At 44.3% G+C, this 24098-nt stretch overlaps 4 protein-coding genes across 4 annotated transcripts; 2 read left to right on the forward strand and 2 right to left on the reverse strand.

Annotated features, from left to right (window-relative positions):
• Positions 1 to 216: 216 nt before the first annotated feature.
• On the reverse strand, positions 217 to 3103 carry LOC126783154 (G2/mitotic-specific cyclin-2-like). The gene is made up of 10 exons (XM_050508567.1): positions 3046 to 3103; positions 2863 to 2959; positions 2676 to 2732; positions 2536 to 2572; positions 2244 to 2444; positions 2032 to 2148; positions 1267 to 1356; positions 856 to 1176; positions 547 to 725; positions 217 to 420 (listed from the first exon to the last, which is right to left on the reverse strand). Exons 1-10 carry the CDS (start codon positions 3095 to 3097, stop codon positions 282 to 284), a joined length of 1290 nt encoding a protein of 429 aa, XP_050364524.1. The 5' UTR covers positions 3098 to 3103; the 3' UTR covers positions 217 to 281.
• Positions 3104 to 4884: 1781 nt separating this feature from the next.
• Positions 4885 to 10533, forward strand: LOC126784042 (uncharacterized). Its single transcript, XM_050509547.1, has one exon. It carries the CDS (start codon positions 4885 to 4887, stop codon positions 10531 to 10533), a length of 5649 nt encoding a protein of 1882 aa, XP_050365504.1.
• Positions 10534 to 10808: 275 nt separating this feature from the next.
• Positions 10809 to 13590, reverse strand: LOC126784044 (uncharacterized). Its single transcript, XM_050509548.1, has 4 exons — positions 12684 to 13590; positions 12447 to 12599; positions 11142 to 12374; positions 10809 to 11043 (listed from the first exon to the last, which is right to left on the reverse strand). The coding sequence occupies exons 1-4, from the start codon at positions 13588 to 13590 to the stop codon at positions 10961 to 10963; spliced, it is 2376 nt and encodes a 791-aa protein (XP_050365505.1). The 3' UTR covers positions 10809 to 10960.
• Positions 13591 to 17730: 4140 nt separating this feature from the next.
• On the forward strand, positions 17731 to 20935 carry LOC126782531 (U-box domain-containing protein 15-like). Its single transcript, XM_050507787.1, has 4 exons — positions 17731 to 18439; positions 18561 to 18677; positions 19002 to 19433; positions 19705 to 20935. Exons 1-4 carry the CDS (start codon positions 18083 to 18085, stop codon positions 20758 to 20760), a joined length of 1962 nt encoding a protein of 653 aa, XP_050363744.1. The 5' UTR covers positions 17731 to 18082; the 3' UTR covers positions 20761 to 20935.
• Positions 20936 to 24098: the final 3163 nt, after the last annotated feature.

Genomic DNA, 24098 nt, shown 5'->3' on the forward strand with positions numbered 1-24098 from the left:
CCAAACATATTTATATTCACATAAAGAAATCATCAAACTGATCAAAGTAACCATTTGAAACATAGAAATCACCGAGTTGTCAATAAAAGACTCTACTAAGACAGAAAAGAACATTATTAATGCAGACACTCGTACATGTGTTTGTTTTGGCAACAAAAGAAGATTACCCATGATCCCCCATGTGTGGGGTTTCACTAAGACCCCCCCCCCCCCCCCAGGGCAACTTCTGTTGCTCAGTGAAAACTAGCCCCTTAAAATTTGATCTGATACCCGCAGAAGCGTCAGGGATTCAGGAGAAACTCAGCTGGTTCAGCTTTAGCAGCATAGCCGAACTTCCAAGTACTGTACTTCCTATGCACTCCTGTTAGCCTACCAGTTTCAGCCTTCTGATGGAAACTAACCATCATCCTCGAGCATTCCCTGTTGGTAAAGAAACAATTAAACAGACAATGAGCACTGATAAGATTTCAGGTGGTATACTGTGATACAGCAATGAGCCAAATACTATGTGTACAAAATTTCTATAAACAAAACTGAAACACTCACTGAAGTTCATCTTCTGAGTAATTGGTATACCACTCGCAGGTTTTGCTCCACTGCTTGAACCTTGAAAGACTACACTGAGCGGTGTAAATTGCTGCAGCAGCTAGCAGAGATGGTGAAAACTTTAGCATTTCATACTCCACCAGGGAAAGCTCAATGAGGAAGAAGGACAAAAGCTCAAGCTGTTACAAATTCCAAGAGTAGAGTACCAAGTATTTCAATACCATTAATCCATTATCAAAAACGCAATGAGAAACAAGACTTAACAGATAAAGCTTGACACATCTGCAAATCGGGGTTCCTATTACTAACCTTTTTGTCAGACTGAGCAGCCTTGAGGAATCTCCTCATGAACACATATGGGGTAGGAACAGAAAAGTTGAATTGTAACTTGTTAACCATTGATTTCTCCATGCCAAGGACATCTTGCCTTGTGTATGCCTTATCTGATATCAGAACAAAATCCTCCACGACTGGGACAGAAACCTCCTCATACTTGCAGGCTAGTAACATGGCTGTCACTCCAACCAGCTGAAGCTTCTTTCTTACCACCACTTGGCTCTCTAAGAATCTGTCAATAAGATTGACGGTGAGGAATAATGTCTCGTCCATAAGCTCAAACTTGTAGTGGACCTGGTAACAGAATCATCAAACCCATTAAATTAAGTAAACCCATTCCTAAACTTAAAACTTTTCAACTGGTCCAATGAATTAATACCATACCTCAATGAGCCAGTCAATAAGAATAGCCCTCATCTTCTCATTGATATCAGGTTGCTGGGCCATGTAACATGGAGAGACACAGCTTTGATTCTGCATGATTAAGATGTAAATTTTCAGAATGTCTGAACAACTATTTAAAAAGTAAAACTAGAAGAAAGACCCATTTACAAATGAGTCCAACAGAATATCACCTACTGTAAACATGGCAACTGTTTGACAGAAAATAACCAAAAAGCTTCAAAAACAAACAGTTGTTATAACTGCATGAATCACAATACATGATACAGATACACAAAACAGAAGTTTACTTTAGCTCATTCAATGATCTTTACCAGTTTGTACAGAACTACATATCTACCAACTCCAATTGGCTCATTGGCAAATGCTTTATATATAAGTTCTGATCGAACCATTAAAAAGTAATAAGCATTGCATACTTCAGCAATGGTGTTCTGTGTTCAGCATTTACATATACAACAGCTCAACAGTACCATGTCTATATGATCGACTTTGTAATGTCACCACTACACAGTTAGCCAATAACGTGGTCAACATTTTCATATACAACGAAGCCTGATTTTGCTATTCTTCCCATCTACATGAGTCCTTTCCATTATTTTATACCCCCATCTACGCAAGTTCTTTCCATTATTCTCTCCCAACACTATATGAGACCACAAATGCTAACTTTATACAAGTTTGAGGCTCCTCTAATCAAACAGATGAGTTATCAGGTACTTGTTTAATGCTCAATAACCACAGTACCTCAGTTTTCCTGTAGTGTGCATAGATGTCATCTATGTAGTCCACAACACTGAGTGAATCCTTCAAACTGCTGGTGTCGATATCCATAATGGGGTCTTCAGATTCTTCATCCTCTTCCTGCAGTAATGCAACACCAACTACCTTTTAAATTTTCTAATAAACTACAAAGGACCCCTTTATTGCCAATCAAATTAAGTACTAGTCACACATACCATCCTATCAATCTCATCTAGCATAGCTTCTGTGTGCTTCACATACATTGGCACAGCATCAAAATCTTCCTCCTCACTGTCCTCCACATCTATGATCCCCAAGTCCACAAGTCCACTAGGATCGACAGTAGTAGTTGAGCTCAGTTTTTTAGTTCCCTGATCACACTCCCTAACTCCAGTAGGATTTGGAACCTCCGATTCCTAAAGCATATGATCACAACCGCAATAAATTTCGATTTGCGTTAACAAATACAATCAATGAAAAATAAAGAATAGAGTGAAAAGAATATACATTTGGGTTCTGCTGGACCATCTGTGCAGCAAATCTCCTGTACAAAACATCATGGCACAAAAAGTTCAAATATTGATAACAAAAAACAAGAATTAATTAACCAATAACAAGAGATCAAAGAAGATTGAGTGAGTTCCAACCTTGTAATGGGTCTATGACCCAGATTTGACAGCTTTTTATCACGAACCGCACCGAGCCTGAAATGTAAGTCCCAAATCGATTACTTGAAACCCAAAGACTACTTGACTTATAAAAATCAAATGCCACAACAAAAACCCAAAAACAGATTCAAAAACAGATTCAGATTCTGAGATGAAATCCACATACCCAGAAGCCTCTCTTTTGAAATTGGTGATATTGCTAAGAGCAGCCCGAGGATTGTTGCCAATCTCCTTCAAAAACTTGGAGCCCCCCAATCTTGGACCTTTACAATTTCAATAAACATAAAATTAAAAATCAAAACTTTAAATTCAAAACAAAAATTCATTAAGCATTCTGAAATGCCCCTACCTTGGAAATTGGCATTCCTAACCAGCCCTTGATTGTTCTCCCTGGAACCCATCTCGATCACCTTCAATACCAATCACAACACATCAAAACACAAAACCCCTGAATTCAAAGAAAACTAAACGAACCCAGAAAAACCCATGATCTAAAGCAAGAACAGAACAACAGAATCACACAACACAGATCAAAAGATTCAGAATTTAACCAAAAACAAAGAACCCAGATCAAACCTTGACGAAAGTTCGAATCTTTAAGAGCCCAGATTGAGATCTTGAATCAAGAGAGGCTATGATACTGGGTGAGGTCTCTCTCTCTCTCTCTCTCTCTCTCTCTCTCTCTCTCTCTCTCTCTCTCTTTCTCTCTCTATCTCTGTCACACTCTCAGTTTATTGTTCTTGGGGTTTTAAGAAGCAGAGAGAGAGAGATTAACCAAAAAACAAAAGAATAAAAAGGAAAAGAAAATTAAAAAGCGAAATTAGGCACGGAGAGAACGGGCATGTGTTCGTTCTCGGGTTTGAACGCAACGGCTATTTAATCTCAACCGTCCGATTTTAATACCATGGCAAAAGTCGCGATGCTTCTATCTCTCTCTAACGGCTACCTCGCTCTTTTTCTTGCGTCGGTGCTCGCTTCCCTTTCAAATGTTTCTGTAGGTCTGATCTTGGGCCGGGTCGGGTAAGGCTCGTGTAATGATTTTTGGCTTTTCATGATTTTCCGAAAATGGAAAAATGTGGGAATTGTGGAGCGGATGAACAAACGCTCTACACCACTATGGAAGTGGGGGCTCATAGCAATTTAATGGAAATACATTCTTGTTTTTCTTTGTTTCTACTCTTACATGGAAAGAAGATCTCTTTAGAGCTTGATGGTTTGTTGGGTTCAAAGTTTCTGAGGTGATGTCCATAATATGTGCAATGTTTAGGCATTGCATTTTTTATGGGTATTGGAATTTTGATTTACCATCGAATTAAGAGCCAATCACTTTTGAATTTAAACTAGAACACCTTCAATACCGAATGTTAGAAATATCGATTGTTAGTATGTGATTTTTGAAATATGCACACGATTGGAGGACGTGTTTCTAACCGCATTAATGTGTGATAGATTAGATTCACATCTTTTTTTTGTTCATTAGCCAAACATCAACAATTATATAATTAAATCTAATAATGTGATAACTCAATGATCAATATATAGCTATAATCCAAGCATTGAAGCATAGTGTCTATCAAAATATCTAAAAAACAATTTTGATACCGTCAAAGTTTGTTATTAAGGAAATTGTTGGCATAGGCTTATGCCCGCCATAATCAGCACAACTACCAGCGCATTAAAGCTAACGTATAGCACAATCCTACAACACTAACAGCAAGTCAGCCGCGCTAACTACACAACGGGCCTCCCCACGGCCCAAACCGACTACGGACGTGCCCTCACGCGCATCTCAAAGAAGGCTCCAGAGAGCACCTTAATCGGACGTCGTCCCACATCGAATGGCAAGTAAACGATCCACTTCAACTCAACAATAAAAGGTCAAACTCTTGACCTTACAAGGTAAGTACACTGAACTTCCTACCATCACTCTGCACAAATTATCATTACCCTGACTTGAGCGTCGGAGAGTCGAAGACCACGCCGCCGTGGTCTCTGCTCTAACGACGTGTGTTACCTGTGACAGAGAAGTGACCAGGAGTACGGCGTACTACATACGCGGGAAGCACGGCGTACTGAATCAAGTATAATCACAGCATCAACATTGGCGCCGTCTGTGGGAAACAGCAACAAAAAGTCAAACAAAAAAAAACATCCCATGCAACACCTAGCCAAACAACTACACTTCGACATGAGCACTACGAATCCGTCCCCCTCTACTCCGGCAGGTGGTCACATCGGAGACGTCACAGACCTTAGCCTCAACCACCCTCTACCCTCCGCCAACGACCCTTTCATCCTCACACCCACACCCGGAACAGTCGTTAGTACCAATGCGACTACAGATCCGGCAACCGCCGCAAGAATGGAAAGCATGGCTCGCGACCTAGCCGAGTGCCAGCAGCGCGAGGTACTGGAACGTGAGAAAGCAGCAGCTCTCCAGAGCGAACTTGACAGGATACGGATACAGCTTGAACGGGCTGAGCGCAGTCATTTACATGAGGAGTCAAATCGCGAGGGCAGCGCGCAAACAAGAGGACGAGAACAAGTTCGCTTAAGTATCAGCTTGACCCCCTCCGAACTCGCCAAGAAACGGCCACCATCACCACGGCGTATCCATAACCGTGAGGAAGGAAGCACAAGCGTCACCTCTCGCTCCAGACCCCCCACAGCTGCTCACAACAGCGAGTCTGCCACGCTAGCCCTGATCTTGCAGCGGCTAACAGCGATAGAACAACGGGATGCCAATCCACGGTGCCAACCAGTGTTCGCCGCCAGGCCAGGCCCATTCACTACGAGGATAATGAACACCGTGCGTCCTTCTCAATCCAAGAGCCCAAAAATCACGCCGTACACAGGTGAAGGCGATCCATTCCGGCACATTGATAACTTCAAAAAAGTCACTGCCAGTAGAGAATTCGACGACGCCACCTTATGCCACCTATTCAGCGAAACCTTAGATGGGGATGCCATGAATTGGTTCTTTGAACAACCAGCGAACTCCATGGATTCCTTCGCGCAGTTAACCACAGCATTTCTGAATCGGTTTATACTCATGGCCGGGGCCGCCCACACAACTGATGGCCTATTTCAAGTAAAACAAGAGAGCAGGGAAACATTGGGCACCTTCGTCATGCGATGGCAGACGGCAGCATCCAGATGCCGGAACCTGAACAAAACGCTCGCCCTGGCTGCTTTTAAGGAAGGACTACGGTCAGAGAACTTCTTGTTCCACATTAATGTGGACCCTCGAATGCGCGGCGCCACATACGATGACATCATGACTGAAGCAGTACGATACGCTCAGGCAGAATACGTCACATACGGAGAGAAGCGAACCCCAGTACCATCAGACAAAACTACTACGCCGCAGACATCTGTACACACAGTCCCCCTCCAGCGCGAGCTCTTCCCAAACACAGAAGACCATAGCAAAGGCAGGAAGAGAGAGTGGCATCAAGCCAATCACCGTGATGCGCGTAACAACGATCGGCACAGGGGCCGGGACAGGAACAGAAGACTTGACCAGGAACGTCGCGACAACAGAGACCCCCGCCAAGTTAACGCGATGGGACGCCGTAGTGACCACACACTGCCTAGGGAAGAGACCCTGGAGGACTTTTTTCACGCACATCAGGACACGTTGAGGAAACCAGCAAGACCGCTACGCCCCCAAACCGAAGCGGAAACTGGTAAATGGTGCAGATTCCACGAAAATGGAAGTCATAACACGAACGATTGCCGCACCCTCCGCATATTAAGAACCAATGGCGACACGGGAATTCGCCCGGCGCAACAGAGGGTACAACAGAATGTGGTTGCCGCAGTCGAGACCCTACGCCGCATCAACGTTATAGAGGGAGGAGCCCCGAAGACCAACTTGTCCAACCGAGCAAAAAAGCGCCTCGACCGCAATAATCACCCAAGACAAGTGTATGCCATCACAGGAGGAAACGTTAAACGACAGAAAGAAGGATGGAAACCGATCACCTTCACTGAGGACGAGGAAATTGGCATCTCCTTACCCAATGACGACGCTTTCCTCATAGACGCAATCCTGGGCGGACAATGGGATGTAGGGAAGATGATGATCGACACGGGATCTGCAGTCAACGTCCTATTTAAGGGCTGCTACGAAAAAATGGAGCGTAGCGGCAAGAAATTGGTACAAGACCACGAACCGCTAGTCAGCTTCTCTGGTGACATAACCCAACCCCTAGGTTCGGATTATATGACGGTGTGTATTGGGACTGCACCATGCACAGTTTGCGTCGAAGCTGAATTCATCATAGTCGATGCCTACAGCTCATACAACGGGATCATCGGCCGACCTACACTTAACCGGATGAGAACCTTTATCGCAGGACACATGATGATCATAAAATTCCCAACTCCGCACGGAACAGGACAGGTCCGGGGTTCACAGTCCGTGGCAAAAGATTGCCAGACACGTGCAATTCGACAAACGCGCAACCGACACGAAATCCTGGCAGTACACGCCACAGTAAACTTAACTGACAAAGTTGTCGACGCACGAGATGACGAAACGTCGAAGGGAAAGAGCAAGCAGAAGGCTACGCCATACGAGACAAAAATCCCGGCAAACCCCGAATCCTCATTGAAAAGCATTACGCCATTCGCAAGTCATCCGGAGCGCAGGATCAAAATCGGGGCAACTCTCAATCCCACTGTTGAGAGAGATTTAACAAGTTTCTTGGGCGACAACATGGAAGTCTTCGCATGGTCTTATGAAGACATGCCTGGCATCTCGCCCGACATCATCATGCATGAATTGCACATCAAACCTTCCGCACACCCAATTAAGCAAAAGCGCCGAAGCTTCGACGACGAAAAAAGCACGGCAATACGCCAGGAAGTTGACAAATTAAGAGGCATGAAGTTCGTCCGGGAGGTACAGTACCCTGAGTGGATCTCAAACTGTGTTATGGTACGCAAAGCCAACGGTAAATGGCGTATGTGTGTGGATTACAAGAACGTAAACAAAGCATGCCCAAAAGACAGTTTCCCCCTACCCAGAATTGACAAGCTCATCGATGCCACGGCAGGTCACGAGTTGCTCAGTATGATGGACGCCTACTCCGGGTACAATCAGATACGCATGAACCCGGCGGATCAAGAAGCTACGACCTTCGTCACTGATAGGGGCCTGTACTGCTACAACGTAATGCCCTTCGGATTAAAAAATGCGGGTGCTACGTATGTGCGGTGCGTCACACAAATGTTTGACCAACACATCGGTCGGGAAATCGAGGTGTACGTCGATGACATGCTGGCCAAAAGCATAAAAGCAGAAGACCATGTAACCAACCTCCGAACCATCTTCAATGTGCTCAAAAAGTACAAGATGAGATTAAACCCGGAGAAATGTTTTTTCGGCGTAACAACAAGCAAGTTCCTGGGCTACATCGTCAGTCAACGCGGCATAGAGGCGAATCCCGAAAAGATACAGGCCATCCTAGATATGGCGCAGCCAACACTCAAGAAGGATGTAGAAGCCCTCCAAGGCAGGCTCGTGGCATTATCTAGATTCATATCAAGACTGACTGACAAGTGTGAGCCGTTCTTCAGATTGTTGAGACGTTCTAAGAGTAAACTGATCGAATGGACACCAGACTGCCAAGTGGCCTTTCAGGGATTAAAAGATTACCTCGCCGCAGTACCATTACTGTCAACCCCGCAGCCGGGTGAACCCCTGTACCTTTACCTCGCAGTATCCACAACTGCGGTCAGCAGTGCCTTAGTTCGCCGTGATGGAACTAAAGAACTACCAGTTTTTTACGCAGGACGAGCTATGAACGGCCCAGAGACAAGATACCCAACATTGGAGCAATTAGCCCTCGCGCTCATCGTAGCAGCCAGACGACTGCGCCACTATTTCCAAGCTCACAGCATCCACGTACTCACAAATCAACCTCTCAAACAAGTACTACAGAATCCAGAACACTCCGGGCGACTCAGCAAATGGGCTATCGAGCTGACAGAATTCGACATCGAATACAGGCCACGACCCGCCATAAAAGGACAGGCTGTAGCCGATTTCATAGCAGAAATGATTCCCCGAGATACGGCGGAAGTGGAACCAGATAATGTCATCAACCCCGTCAGTATTTCACCATGGAATTTGCACGTAGATGGCTCTAGCTGCGCAAAATCTAGCGGAGCGGGGATCATCTTGAGCGGACCGGGGGGACTCGAACTCGAGTATGCTTTAAAATTCAACTTTGCTGCCTCCAACAATGTAGCGGAGTACGAAGCACTGATTGCAGGACTACAATTAGCCCTAAGCACGGGCGCCACTAGCATTAATGTGTTCAGTGATTCTCAGCTCGTAGTCAATCAAATCACCGGGTCCTTCACTGCTAAGGATGAGCAACTAGCAGCCTACCTGGCGTATGCCACAACATTATTAAAGCGGTTCGAATTCTACCACATCAATCAAATACCGAGGGCCAACAACGCAAGAGCGGACTCCTTAGCACGACTCGCCACGGCGCAACCCCACCAATGCCACAAGGATACCAGGGTCGAAATTCTCCACCATCCCTCCATTCACCAGACCTTGCAACAGATATGCCAGATAGAGCGCGACCAAGCCTCATGGATGGATGAGATAGTAGCATTCAAGTGCAACGGCAAACTACCAGAGGACGAGACCATGGCAAAACAACTAAGGAGACGGGCGGTAAGATATTACCTGCGGAACAACACACTCTATCGCCAAGGTCTGCTGAATGCTGACCTCAAGTGCGTCACAACCAAAGAAGGCAAGCAGATCTTGAACGAAATCCACAGCGGTGATTGTGGCAACCATTACGGCAGCCGCGCATTGGCCGCAAAAACACTCCGCACAGGATATTATTGGCCCACATTAGCCTCCGATGCACAGGAGCTCGCCAGGTCTTGCCACAAATGTCAAATCCATGGACCCATACCACGCCTACCCTCCGAACCACTATCCTACATAGTCAGCCCGTGGATCAACTGCCTTTGGGGAATGGATCTGATTGGCCCATTACCCGTCGGGAAATGTCAATTCAAATGGGTCATTGTATGTATCGATTATCATTCCAAATGGATTGAAGCTGCGCCCCTGACGGCCATAACAACCGAGAAGGTTCAAAACTTCCTGCAACGCAACATCTTCTACCGCCACGGTACGCCGGAGTCTATCATCACAGATAACGGCACGCAGTTCAACAACGAGTACCTCATCACCTGGTGCAAGGCAAGAGGAACTAAGCTCAAATTCGCATCCGTAGCACATCCAAAAACCAATGGGCAAGTAGAAGCCGCCAACAAATTGATTAAAAGCCTTCTTCGGAAAAAGCTGGGTGAAGCTAAAGGACTTTGGCCAGAAAAACTTGACGAGGTAGTATGGGCAATCCGTACCACACCAACAGAAGCCACAGGCGAAACTCCTTTTTGCTTAATGTATGGCACGGAAGCAGTTCTACCCATCGAAGTAATTCAGCCAACACAACGGGTTTCACTATTTGACCCCGAAACCAATTCGGACAGTATACACCTTGATAAAGATCTCTTGGAAGAGAAACGCATCACAGCGCATCGCCATAACATCCAGAACAAACAGCGCGTGGCACGCTTCTATAACTCGAGGGTCAAAAGCAGGACACTACAAGTAGGCGACTGGGTTCTAAAGAAGATCCAAACAAAGGTCACTGGACTACGCCCGAAATGGGATGGACCATATAAAGTCGTCCAAATCATAGCCCCAAACACGTACTGCCTAGAAGACAAGTACGGAGAAAAATTAGCCCATCCTTGGAACATGGAACAACTCAAGTACTATTACAAGTAAGAGTCCATCCGTAGCACAAGGACCAACTGTTTGAGTGCTTTTGGCGCGCTGCTTTAGCTATCTTTGTACAAAATGGCTACGGCCAGGCTATCAATGAAATGAGGAATTTTTCAAACCATTGATCCTTACTACGCTAGCGTACTATGGCAATTAAATTCCTTCGACAGACAATTTCATTGTGCGCACAACGAAGATAGAATTAAGCATACAGCCAAAAGCACAAAACAACAATCACAATATTACTACGGCAATAATATAAAAAAAACACGGGTCAAAAGAACTTCTATTCATCAAAAGATAGCAAGTTCGGCACAAAGGCCGTTACAAAAATTACAGAAACATAAAGACTACGGCGACAGGAGACGCATTACAACGATCTTATCACCCTATCCTACTCCTCCCCCGCAACTTAGTACGCCAGCATTGCTCAGACCGCATCGTCGGTACTCGCAGCTTCTAGCCCCGCCGCTTCCCCCGATTCGCCTTGCGGCGGTTGTGCATCCTGATGCTCTGAGAAGGAGGAGTAGGAGAGGGAGTCTCCGGATTAGAATCAGACCTGTCATTATCACAAGAAAAACCAGACGAAGAAGAGTTAGAAATTTCCTTACCACCTTCAGCCTCCGCAGTAGAAGTAGGCTGCGAAAAGGGCGGAGTCACTTCATGTGGCATGGGCGGCGGTTCCAAACCCTTCTCCGACAGACGGACCTCGTAGTCCGCAGGATCCAGCATCTCCAGCTCCTGGAACTGCGCTATCATGTCACCCACAGCCGTGACATAGTACCCTTCCAAGTACTTAGTCATCTCCATAGATGATTTGAAGGCAGTCACGGCGCTAGACGCAGCCTCCTCTGCTACGCGGGCCTTCTCAGCTTCTGCCTCCTCGCTCATCCTCCTAACAAGCTCCTCTGCATCCGCAAGGGCAGACTGCGCCGCATCCCTCTCCGCCGCCGCTTCTCGGGCAAGTGACTCCGCTACCTCTCGACGGGCAACCTCCTGCCGAAGGTCCTCCTGGAGGTTCGCCGCATTTTCCAACTTGGCCCTAGCATTGGCCAAGTCATTTTCCAGCAGCAACACCCTTGTCTCACGGGTGCTGTCTCGTTCAACCACTTCGGCGAGGTGGCGCTGTGCCTCCAGAGCATCCCGCTCCGCATCAAGCAAATTAAAAACCATCTTCGCTGCCCTCGTGGCAGCAAGACCGAGGGGACTCCGCAGGTCCAGACCAGATCCTTCAGGTCGCCTCAAACCCCCGAGCCCGGCGCGCTGGCTTAACAACACCAGCTTCTCCAGTTCCGGAGCTCCTAGCTGGCTCAGAGGACTGCGGTCCAAGGCGGACAGATCCTCGAAAACCCGAGACTCCGTGAAGGTGAGTGGCGCCAGCTGCGTAGTCCTCTGTCTTTTAGGAGGCGGAGCCTCCACTGCCGCATCCTCCACATCCTCGGGGGCAGCAGATGACTTTGCTCTTTTCGAAGACGCGCTCGCCTTCTGCGGCTTCTTCTTCCTACCAGTCTCAAGCGACACCGCCGGATCAGCCAGATGCGGATCGGCATCGATACGGCCAACTCCTTCCGCATCACTGCGGCGTGGTAATCCCTGCTCATTCGGCAGGTTCGCGTGCAGGGGAATGGACAGGTCCACAACCGCGGACGAATCCTCGACTCGCTGCGCCGCGACGTTTACTTTCTTTGTAGAGGCTGCCGCCTTCTTAGACATGACGCGTCGCAACATCGTGATAGCTAGCCCTTCAGTATCCGGCGTAACGTCAGGATCTTCCTGCTGCAGAAACCGGGCGTAGCAGACGCGCTCTGACTTTTCGAAATTCCTGTTCACCGAGAGTGTAGTAGCTGCACATATAACAACAGATTAATACGCCACAAAAAAAAAAAAAAAAAAAAAAACAGAGCACTTCTACTTACGATGACGGCGGAGTAATCCTTGCTCGAACAGGAGGTACGGGTTCGTCAATACCTTTAAATCGTGAACCAAGTCTTCACCTTGACACCTCCAAAGATAAGTTACACGATTCACCCGTTCAACCTCTCGCTCGGACAAAACCAATCTCCTTCCAGCTACATAAACAAAAACAGAGCGAAGGTAGCATCAGCAAACAATCATTCCGTAGTAACAAAAGTTAGTAAAGCATTGAAACCTACAGTTAATAGCCCGGAACCGCGAGGGAATACGTTTTCTTGGGATGTACTCCACCCCGTTAATGCGCCCATACTCCCACCCGTCCTCCACCACGAAGCTGTTTTTTCTCCAGTTCGCCTCCGAGGTGGGCCAGTTCTCTAAAACCTGGTACTCACTGCGCTCATCCCGCCTCACAAACCGCGCGGTCCCCCCATTACCATTACGCTGGTTGTAATCCACTTTGAAGAAATGGAGAACCTCCGCCGCAGTAGGAGCCGAACACCCCGACAGGTAGAATAATGAACAGAGACCGAGAAGAACCCGCCACATGTTATAACTCACCTGGCCAAAGGCCAAGCCAAACTCCGCCACAAGACATTGCAGACGAGGGTCTAACGGCAACTCCACCCCAAGTCGTAATACGGAGGGGCTCACCAACGCATGCCCGTTTGGCAACATTGAACCAAATTCATCACGCCGAATCGCACGGGCGAGGATAGTCCCAGGTAACTTAAATTCCTCGACATAACCACTCACTGCGGCAGAGTCGGCTCCATATGCCTCCTCCACTTCCGACCTCTGCACACCACCATCTAACCAGCGCCTTACAGGCGCTGGGCTCAGCGTTGGGCCTGAAGTGCTAGTCCCCGAAGCACTTATAATACGCTCAGATACTCCTTCACTTTCTCCAGTCTCTTCACGTTGCGACTCCATGGTGCTTGACGACTCACTCGTATCCCAGTTCGCTAACACCCTAGCAAAGACAGTAGAACGATCTTCGCGATGCAAATCGTTTCCACCACTACGCCGCACCAAGTCCAAGTAGTTGGTCTCTAATTCACTTGTCCACGACCAAGCGGATGACGACGCGGACCAACTTCCTTCTGCAGACGCGGAATCGCTATCAGTTAGTATAATTATCCTAGACATTACGCCGCAGCAAGCAACACCGAAGTCAAAGGCGAACAACCTAAAACTAGAAGTCAAAAAGTAAAGTCAGATCTATCCTACGAACCTCGCAAGAACAAGTTTGAAGAATATGAAGAACACGAAGAACACGAAGAACATGAAGAACACCAAGCCCAGTTAACGGCGAAAACCCATCCGCACCGCCCATACAAACACCCCACCTTGCCGGAAAATAATCATCTAAAGATCAAATGGACCCAAAACCCACATATCTGCCGGAAAGACCCAAAACCCAAGGCCACCGATTTACCCTACGAACACAAATCTACCAACAAACAACAAGCCACAAACCGAATAAAGAAGGATCCGACCAGAAAACATACCTCAAAAAGCCGATTCACGCCAAAATCCCGATGAGTTTACGCTTGGAAGGAAAGGAAACAGACAAGAGCAAAAGAGAGGGAATGAGAGAATTTGGATTTCGAAAACTTGGGTCTGTCGATAATGACAGCCATTCTGTCCCTTTCACCCTTTTGTAGTAAACTCCACCTCACATCCTGCCCGTTGATCCTTCAGCAGCGATCCTTAACCGTCAGATTCAGAAAACCGTTACTCGCATCCTAGTCGTCGACCCAAGAGGCATCGCTCCAGATCTCGCCACGTGGCCTGAGTTACCGAGGCAACGTTTCGGTTACACACGCCTTAATTACACGCAATAACTGTCTTCTCGGATAACGTCACCCCACGAATTCAAAACGTTCACGAAACATCCACCCAATGCATGTATGACACGTGCTCCCCACAGCAAGAATGGCGCTGATCCCAACCTACACACACCACGCTCAAAGACAGCGATAAGACGTCCCACGCGTAAGAACTTACTACGCTATGACGGACGCACTACGCTCAAAGACAGCGATAAGACGTCCCACGCGTAAGAACTTACTACGCTATGACGGACGCACTACGCTCAAAGACAGCGATAAGACGTCCCACGCGTAAGAACTTACTACGCTATGACGGACGCACTACGCTCAAAGACAGCGATAAGACGTCCTACGTGTAAGAACTTACTACGCTATGACGGACGTACTACGCTCAAAGACAGCGGTAAGACGTCCTACGCGTAAGAACTTACTACACTATGACGGACGCACTACGCTCAAAGACAGCGGTAAGACGTCCTACGCGTAAGAACTTACTACACTATGACGGACGCACTACGCTCAAAGACAGCGGTAAGACATCCTACGCGTAAGAACTTACTACGCTATGACGGACGCACTACGCTCAAAGACAGCGGTAAGACATCCTACGCGTAAGAACTTACTACGCTATGACGGACGCACTACGCTCAAAGACAGCGATAAGACGTCCTACGCGTAAGAACTTACTACGCCATGAAAGACGCACTATGCTCAAAAGTAGCGATATAAGAAGTCCCCAACAGAGAGAAGCGATCAAACATACTAAACAAAAACTCGGCATTCCTTAACCGGGGAGTGGGGGGACTACGAGAGGGTCCGCAAGACCCATTGCTGATCATGGCAAGACGCTCAATTATTAACTCCCCAGTCAAGAAATTACCTCTCTAGACTGGGAACTTGGGGGGACTTGTTGGCATAGGCTTATGCCCGCCATAATCAGCACAACTACCAGCGCATTAAAGCTAACGTATAGCACAATCCTACAACACTAACAGCAAGTCAGCCGCGCTAACTACACAACGGGCCTCCCCACGGCCCAAACCGACTACGGACGTGCCCTCACGCGCATCTCAAAGAAGGCTCCAGAGAGCACCTTAATCGGACGTCGTCCCACATCGAATGGCAAGTAAACGATCCACTTCAACTCAACAATAAAAGGTCAAACTCTTGACCTTACAAGGTAAGTACACTGAACTTCCTACCATCACTCTGCACAAATTATCATTACCCTGACTTGAGCGTCGGAGAGTCGAAGACCACGCCGCCGTGGTCTCTGCTCTAACGACGTGTGTTACCTGTGACAGAGAAGTGACCAGGAGTACGGCGTACTACATACGCGGGAAGCACGGCGTACTGAATCAAGTATAATCACAGCATCAACAGAAATAAAAGCATAACATAATTTTGGTATCCTCAACCATTTCATAAAATATGGTTTTCCTATGCAATATAGTTATGTAACTATAAATTTTACTCGTAGTCTTGTGGTTTTCTCACCAGTACAATTCTCTTCTGACATAATTCTGATGAGAAGAAAGAAAAGATTCGTTAAGAGATCCTTCTAACCCAATGTCACTTTACTGAATGTATCAACATTCACAGTCGTTTCCGCGACGATGGCCTCCTTAGTTTCAGGTCCGTCACCAAGCCATGGCGGTCTTTGACTGAGGCTCCAACTCTAAAAAGCTCCACCTCCTAAATTCCACTCAATCCAATGCCAAACTCAAACGAATCCTCTGCAAGGATTCCGACCTACATCTATTGATATCAATTTGCTATAATAACTATTTTGCTAGATACATTTTCTACATGAAATAAGGTCCTATTTTTGGCCGCACAACTGATTACTCTCCTATAGTGCTATATGTGAAAGGAATAGTCTTAACATTGGAAAGACTTGACCTAAAAATGTGCTGGTTGGCAACTACTCTAAACCACACCTTTCAGTCTTTCACTCTAATTCGATTTGTGGCCCAGAACAAGATATTGTTGCAAGAGGACCCCAATATAGAGTCTAGGTCAACGCCAGCGAGCTAGACCCCAATATGTCATGTGGTCATCTGACTCATTATTCTTGCAAGAATCAATATCTCACCATTACCTAGTAGCTCCTAATCTGGGCTAATCTAGCCTGATTCAATTATTAATCATAAAATGATGTTACTCTAAACAAGCATGAGCCATATAAAAAGACATTTTTAACACTAAACGTACCAAATCTATTTTTCCCCCCTCTAATGAACATTCACCAAACTAGGAAAGGAATTATTACCCGGAGTTAAGAGGAAATTGGGGGGAAGCCTTCCAAGTTACAAGTTTGCAGCCAATGATCCAGTAGTGGTGATATGATCATTTTTCAATCATGGGCAGTGTCGGGGGGAAGTGGGCAACTTAGCCGGCTAGCCCCTATGTTTATGTACTTGATAGATACATGTATCAAGTTCAATCTGATTATAACCTCACGTAATCGGCCTAAGTTAGATCGGTCTCGAGTGAATATTAAATGAAATTTTGCCTCATTTAGGTATTTTAGAGAATTTCACCTCACTTAAATGTTGGACCTTGTGTTTCACTTTGTTTGTTGAATTGAGCTCAAACATAATTGTCTCGACGCTTGAGGGTATCTCCTCAAATATATATGCCTAAAGATGTTTTATCTCTAGGCTCTAGCTGAGTTGACTCTCTTTTAGTCCATTCAGTAACTAGCATTCTTCACAACAAGCCGACACAATCTTAATTAGATACATATACATTTCCATTTTTACTGAAGAAAAGAAATTGATCATGAGGTCATGAGATGACAGTCTACTAGTACATTATAGGAGAATCCGAAGCCCTAGCACTCATGTATGATTATGCTCTTCACTTGATGAGTTTGGTTCGGAAACCCAATTGGGAATCGAGATCAGATACCCCAGCTGTCATTTGCTTGCTAGATATTCCCCACATTGTAACAATGCAATGAACTCAAGATAACACAGCTATGAGGTATATGCAGACGTGGCTACTCGCCAATGTGTTATTTTCTTATTGATACATTAATGGTTATAGGAATCGAAGATAAGATGTTGGATGAATTGCGAAATAGTACGGATACAAGGGAGAAAACATGGAGTGTTTGCAACAGCCGGGCCAGCGCTTTGAATTTTCTCCTCCCTGAAATCACTCCCAAAGAGAAAGCAAGGAGGAAAATCAAGAGACGAGCTCAGTGGGATCCATCCCGAAAATCTTGTTGGTAAATATTAGAATAGAAAGATGGAGAAGTCCAAGAGCAGCCACCACCCAGAAAAACAAAGAGATCGGGGGACCCCGTCAGCACAGCAAAGAAATAGAGAAGAGCCAATCCAAAACCCTGCACGTGAATGCGCGTCATTTCTTGTCAATAAAACCGCGTCAACTTCTCCAGGCCCCCATGCACTATATGCATCATCATCGTCGTCTTCTTCTTCTTCTTCCAGTAAAACCATATGCAACTGTTTTTATCAAGCTCCCCTTCTTTTTTTAGTAACGAACCCTGAAACCCCGCCAAACACGTAACACAGCCCTCATTACAATGTTGATGATGGTGGAGTTTTGTTTGGATTCGTGATTGGTAAAGTTAGGATCTTTGGTTCTGCTGATGATTGGGCCCCAAGGGTAAAAGTGAAACTCACTTCACTGTTTTCGGCTAGCTAAAGCAACCAGCTCATTACTTTCTGGGCAAACTCGGCGCATTTTCCGGGGGAGAATTGTAAGGTTTATTTAAGTTTTATGAAGACCCTTTAAGGGTGGTCAATTTGTTAGGCTCTGTACTAGGCTGGTGGGTAATGGCAGAGAGGGAGATAGTGATGGCGGGTCGTTATTATGAGAAGAAGAATGTTGTTGGTGTTGGTGGTGGCGGTGGCGGTGGTGGTGGTGGAGATGAAAGCGATGGTGGCAGTGTGGAGGAATTGATGGGAGTGATTGAGACGGTTGGATCGTATTCCGGGTTTCGAAGAGCTCACAGGAAGGAGTGCTTGAGCTTGGTGAGGAGGTTGAAGCTGCTGCTGCCTCTATTGGAGGAGATTAGGGAGTTGGAGTACTACTCCAGTAAGGCTTTGAGTTCTTTGGCTAGTTTGAAGAGGGCACTTGCTTCTGCCAAGAAGTTGCTCAAGAATTGTAGCTGTGGGAGTAAGATTTACTTGGTTAGTGTAATCTCTGTTCTTCTCTGTTATAAATTGAAGTAGTAGCTTACATGGGTTATTCCTCATATCCATGTATTGATGCCTTTGTTGGATTTCTTGTTTGTTTGTGTGATATGAATAGACACTGGAAAGTGAGGCAGTGATGGTAAGGTTTCATGCTGTATATGATATACTAAGCCAGGCTTTGGAGGATTTCCCTTACGGTGAGCTTGGGATCTCAATTGAAGTTATAGAGCAGGTAATTTCATCTCCTTCCAACTTTTAGCAATACTTAGAATTGTAATTGTAATGTTCAGTCTTCTCATATGGGTGAATCTTCTTAGAAATTGATGATTTATGACACCATTCACCAGATACCAGCTTTGCTCAAATTTCTACTTTGCAAAAGTTATATATTTCTGTTGGTTGATATCACAGGTTCAAATGAGAATAAGAATTCATCTAATTAGGTTCAGATGATACACAACATAACATGCTGTTAAGTAGGAGAGGATATCCAGTTTAATGAGCTTTTATGGTATTCATCTGGATTCTGGGGTGCTTATGTAATTGCTAACTTCAGGTTCAACTAATGCGAATTCAACTCAAACGAGCAAAGACACGGGCAGACACTCAGGACATAGAGCTCGCAATGGATCTGATGGTTGTGTTGTCTATGAACAATGATGACAGGAATGCAGATAAAGCGATACTTGAAAGACTAGCCAACAAGTTGGAACTACACACAATTGCAGACTTGAAAGAGGAAACAATAGCGGTTAGAAAGCTAGCGAAAAGAAGATCAGCAAGGCAGAATGCTGAAAGCATTCAACACGTCACTGATCTTTTGGGAAGGTTCAAAGAAAATGCAGGGATCTATGAGGACTTCTTGCTTGATGGTCCTGTTTCCACTAGAAGTCTGAGGCAGTGTCAGTCTTTGTTGATTCCTAATGAGTTTCTATGCCCAATTACGTTGGAGATCATGACTGATCCTGTTATTGTTGCAACTGGACAGGTAAATCTTTGCTAGTTTTTGGAGCCAATGCACTATGTTAAAAATACTCTTTACATTTAGAGAGATGGTTTCATGGAGCTCTTGTTCATGTCCTGATGTCCAACATTAGAATGATTGGAGCATCAACTGTGGTTTTGGTTTCTCAATTGTCAAAAGAAACTCCAAAAGCTTTTTTTACATCAAGTCATCAACTATAGTTTTGCTTTCTGAACTACAATACTTATATCAGTTATATGGTATCTAAGATAATTTTCACTGCCTTCTTATAAAGACTTACGAAAGAGCAAGCATACAAAAGTGGCTGGCTTCCAATCACAACACCTGCCCAAAGACGGGGCAAACACTGGATCACACATCACTGGCACCAAATTTCGCCCTCAAGAATCTAATCCAGCAATGGTGCAAGAAGAATCGTTTTGAACTCCCAAAGAAGGATTCTAATGCATTTCCTGATGGCTCTACTGCTGAAATTTTAGAGGAAATATCTTCCTTAGTGTATGATCTATCTTCGTGTCAGCTGGATGTTTTAAAAGAAGCCATTTTTAAGATCCGAATGCTCTCTAAAGAGAATCCGGAGAATAGAATTCTGATAGCTAAGGGTGGAGGGATCCCCCAACTGATTAAGCTCTTGTCATATCCAGATTCCAAGATTCAAGAACACACAGTGACAGCTCTTTTAAATTTGTCGATCGATGAGGCCAACAAAAGACTGATAGCAGGAGAAGAGTCTATTTCTGCTATAATTGAGATTTTGCAGCATGGAACAGATGAAGCTAGAGAGAATTCTGCTGCTGCATTGTTGAGCTTATCCATGCTCAATGAGAACAAAGTACTTATTGGGACTTTAAATGGAATTCCTCCTCTGGTAAATCTTCTGCAGAATGGAACAATCAGAGGTAGAAAGGATGCTGCCACTGCATTATTCAACTTGTCTTTGAACCAAGCCAACAAGTCAAGAGCCATCAATGCAGGTTTAATACCGCCATTGCTTCGTCTACTTGAGGATAAGAACATTGGCATGACTGATGAAGCCCTCTCAATTTTGTTACTCCTTGCATCACATACTGACGGCCGAAATGAGATTGGGAGGTTATCTTTCATAGAAACTCTGGTTGGAATAATCAAGAGTGGAACCCCCAAGAACAAGGAATGTGCTACATCGGTTCTTTTAGCGCTCGGATTAAACAATTCGTCGTTCACTTTGGCTGCACTTCAGTATGGTGTCTATGAGCATCTGGTGGAGGTAGCTAGATGTGGAACCAACAGAGCTCAAAGAAAAGCAAACGCCCTTTTGCAGCATATGAGTAAATGTGAGCACATTCCTTAAAAAATTCAAACAAAACCTCATTTTGATTCTTTATTCTCGACTCTTGAGTGAACTCTTATTCGAGCTTTTCTTCAAAGTTTGTCTCTATATATGTTGTATAGAACTATACTATATTGTGTTATAACCTATAAAAATTGTTGAATCTAGTAAGTGAAAGAAGCAATCTTTACAGACAGATTCTTAGACTATAATTTTCTGTATCTTCTTTCTTCTGCATAGCTAGCTTAGCTCAAATTGGTTACCATCAGTACATAAATTTTTCCTGTGTTCTTATGGATCACTGTCTCATTGAATGCAACCAACACTTCTACTGGTAAAAGTAATGCTCAATGGGACTTTGTCACTTTGATAAGTAGTGCTGTCTACAATCTGTTATAGAATCAATATTCTTAGAAAGCTTTAATTGCGACATCAGGCTACTGAGGATCACAAATAGTAACAACTTCGCAATGATCATAGCGATATTCACGTAGTGGTTTAGGCATTTGTATCATCGTAGGAACATCTTTGTTAACATCAGAAATCCCTAGTTCTGATTCTCATTCTCCTAGTTATCCTCTTGTTGATCGAGGGCAACAGTACACTCATGAATTCAGATGCAACCAGCAACCCCCATCCAACAAAAACATAACCATTGCAGCTGGCAACTGGTACGAACATGATGACGGTTTTGTAAGACCATGAATCAGTGTGTGATCCCCATTTCAGCTTCTTACTTGGGAAGTGATGCTTCCCCAACAAATTTACAACAAGGAATTTGTTACACCATGTTTAGTATTACTGATTTCGAATCTTCCCTTAAACTAATGAGAGTCTGAGGCTCAGTAGGTGCAATTGATTTTTCTTTATGTGATTGCATTTATTTGTTTTGATCTTCGAATTATTAGTAGAGTTAATTCAGAGCCTTGGGGGAGGTGGCGTCATAAAGATAGAGCTATAAGGAATTAAGTACTTTGAAGAAAATTTGCAGTAGTATCGTTCCTTCTTTTAATCAAAGTAAAAGATGTACTTTACTTTGTGGAATGGACACTAAGTTAATATACTCATTCACACACAATTTTTTTGGGTTCGTCCTTGGTTTTCAGAAGAAGACAACAATTTGTTAAATGGCTACATGCATGCTTTGATAGTGCACTCTCATGCTTTGAAGCCCGGAAGTTCCTCTGAAAGTGTACAGTTTGCCGAACTTCATCTCGTAGGATCTCTCTCTTCCGGCCACCAATCAGTGAGATTCTTGTCCCATTTTGAAGGTCTTCTTCCATACTACAAACCCTCCAAAATATTTAACCCAAATCCTTGTGTGCTAGGAGAATCAAAGAAAAGAAATCATAGGTTTTAAATTTGAGTTTTTCGGTTTTTGTTAAATTAAAGTGTTTAGGCTAAAAACTTGACTTTGTGGTGAACTAGAAAATTGTTAGGAATATCATTTAGATTGTGGTGGTGAAATTTGGTAGTCATTGTGGTGGTCGGAAAACAGGCGGCACATGAACAGTGTTTTATGAACAGTAAAATCCCGAACAATGTTTTATGAAACAGCTTTATGAACAGTGTGTCAGCTGTAATGAATCGTCATCTGAGATTTTAAGTATCGTTTTATAAGCACTTTATCATGCTATTAGGTGAACGACGAAATGAGTGAGGGAATCGCTCTCGGTGTCGTGGAAGTTGCACGCAGGAAATAAAGTGAGTAAACCTCACATGATCATCATGATCGAAGTAGTGTTATAATTATTGAATTTAGTTTCAGTTGTTAACATAGTTATTGCATCACTAGCTTATAAAAAATTATTTTAAAAATATGTTTTGGTTTAAATTACGTGAACTTAATCGTCTACGGTTCATTGTGGTGGTCGGAAAACAGGCGGCACATGAACAATGTTTTATGAACAGTAAAATCCCGAACAATGTTTTATGAAACAGCTTTATGAACAGTGTGTCCGCTATAATGAATCGTCATCTGAGATTTTAAGTATCGTTTTATAAGCACTTTATCATGCTATTAGGTGAACGACGAAATGAGTGAGGGAATCGCTCTCGGTGTCGTGGAAGTTGCACGCAGGAAATAAAGTGAGTAAACCTCACATGATCATCATGATCGAAGTAGTGTTATAATTATTGAATTTAGTTTCAGTTGTTAACATAGTTATTGCATCACTAGCTTATAAAAAATTATTTTAAAAATATGTTTTGGTTTAAATTACGTGAACTTAATCGTCTACGGTTCATGGGTAAATGAAACACTATTTTAATAAATAATTTTAAAAAGGTTTTAGTGATTATGGACTGTGGTGAATGTGAGTAAATCTCACTATGACAAATCTACCCTTAACGGTGACTTATATTTTTAAATTATAAAAAAGAGTGAAATGTGACATTTATATAATATAGTGGGCTGTGTATATGTATGAAAATGATAAATACGATGCATATATATGGGTTGCTATATTATATAATATTTCAGTTTTATTTCAAATGTGAGATTATAATGTTGTGACTATATTCATATTGTTGTGCAAGAGTCGCTTGGTTGTAGTACAATAACATGTGTGGATTGTTATTGTACGTGGTTTTAACATTGAGTCTTGTTAAAACGTTTTTAGGTCTTCGGACGTTGTTGGCAGTAATCGGAACCAAGCCTTGGCCGGGTGTCAGTTACGATTCAGTTAAAGCTCTAGTCTGTCTGTCGGTGTACTGCATGAGGGGTAACAGATGGGTTGCTTGGGTCTCATGAGTACCCATGTTTATGGGTGATATTGGGTAACATATGGGATGCCCAGTGTTTGTCAGTGTACTGCATGAGGGGTAACCGATGGGTACATGAGTCTCATGAATACTCATATTTTAAATGATTTTGGGTAACCAGATGGGTTGCCCAGTGCCTGTCGGTGTACTGCATGAGGGGTAACAGATGGGTTGCTTGGGTCTCATGAGTACCCATGTTTTTTAGTGATATTGGGTAATAGATGGGTTGCCCAGTGTCTGTCGGTGTATTGCATGAGGGGTAATAGAAGAGTACATGAGTCTCATGAGTATCCATGTTAACAGATGGGTTGCCCAGTGTCTCATGATTACACATATTTTTAAATGGTATTTGGTAACAGATGGGTTGCCAAGTGTCACATGAGTACGTTTTTCTTTAAATGTTATCTGTCATACTTCATTTGTATGCGATGTATGTTATACTGTTGGTTTACTCATACGGGTTGAAAAACTTACCGGGTTAGTGTTTATAATCCCGGTGCACCAATTTGATGGTGTATGAGATAGTTCTGCAAGTGGGAATTAGCAGATTCTGAGGGCTTACTCTGAAGATTTATTTCTTCTGTTTGTGCTGAGAA

Source organism: Argentina anserina, chromosome 2 (genome assembly GCF_933775445.1).
Source record: "Argentina anserina chromosome 2, drPotAnse1.1, whole genome shotgun sequence".
Classification (NCBI taxonomy): Eukaryota; Viridiplantae; Streptophyta; class Magnoliopsida; order Rosales; family Rosaceae; genus Argentina; species Argentina anserina.

What these genes read in the sequence shown, in the direction of transcription:
- LOC126783154 (XM_050508567.1), bottom strand. Translation starts at nt 3,097, where the DNA reads ATGGGTTCCAGGGAGAACAATCAAGGGCTGGTTAGGAATGCCAATTTC. An exon ending in CACACTACAGGAAAACTGAG is followed by an intron (nt 1,357 to 2,031) that starts GTACTGTGGTTA and finishes TTAATCATGCAG; the next exon opens with AATCAAAGCTGTGTCTCTCC. An exon ending in TTATTGACTGGCTCATTGAG is followed by an intron (nt 1,177 to 1,266) that starts GTATGGTATTAA and finishes TTCTGTTACCAG; the next exon opens with GTCCACTACAAGTTTGAGCT.
- LOC126784042 (XM_050509547.1), top strand. Translation starts at nt 4,885, where the DNA reads ATGAGCACTACGAATCCGTCCCCCTCTACTCCGGCAGGTGGTCACATC.
- LOC126782531 (XM_050507787.1), top strand. Translation starts at nt 18,083, where the DNA reads ATGGCAGAGAGGGAGATAGTGATGGCGGGTCGTTATTATGAGAAGAAG. An exon ending in GTGGGAGTAAGATTTACTTG is followed by an intron (nt 18,440 to 18,560) that starts GTTAGTGTAATC and finishes TGATATGAATAG; the next exon opens with ACACTGGAAAGTGAGGCAGT. An exon ending in TTATTGTTGCAACTGGACAG is followed by an intron (nt 19,434 to 19,704) that starts GTAAATCTTTGC and finishes CTTCTTATAAAG; the next exon opens with ACTTACGAAAGAGCAAGCAT.
- LOC126784044 (XM_050509548.1), bottom strand. Translation starts at nt 13,590, where the DNA reads ATGTCTAGGATAATTATACTAACTGATAGCGATTCCGCGTCTGCAGAA. An exon ending in GCGGTTCCGGGCTATTAACT is followed by an intron (nt 12,600 to 12,683) that starts GTAGGTTTCAAT and finishes TTGTTTATGTAG; the next exon opens with CTGGAAGGAGATTGGTTTTG. An exon ending in AGGATTACTCCGCCGTCATC is followed by an intron (nt 12,375 to 12,446) that starts GTAAGTAGAAGT and finishes TTATATGTGCAG; the next exon opens with CTACTACACTCTCGGTGAAC.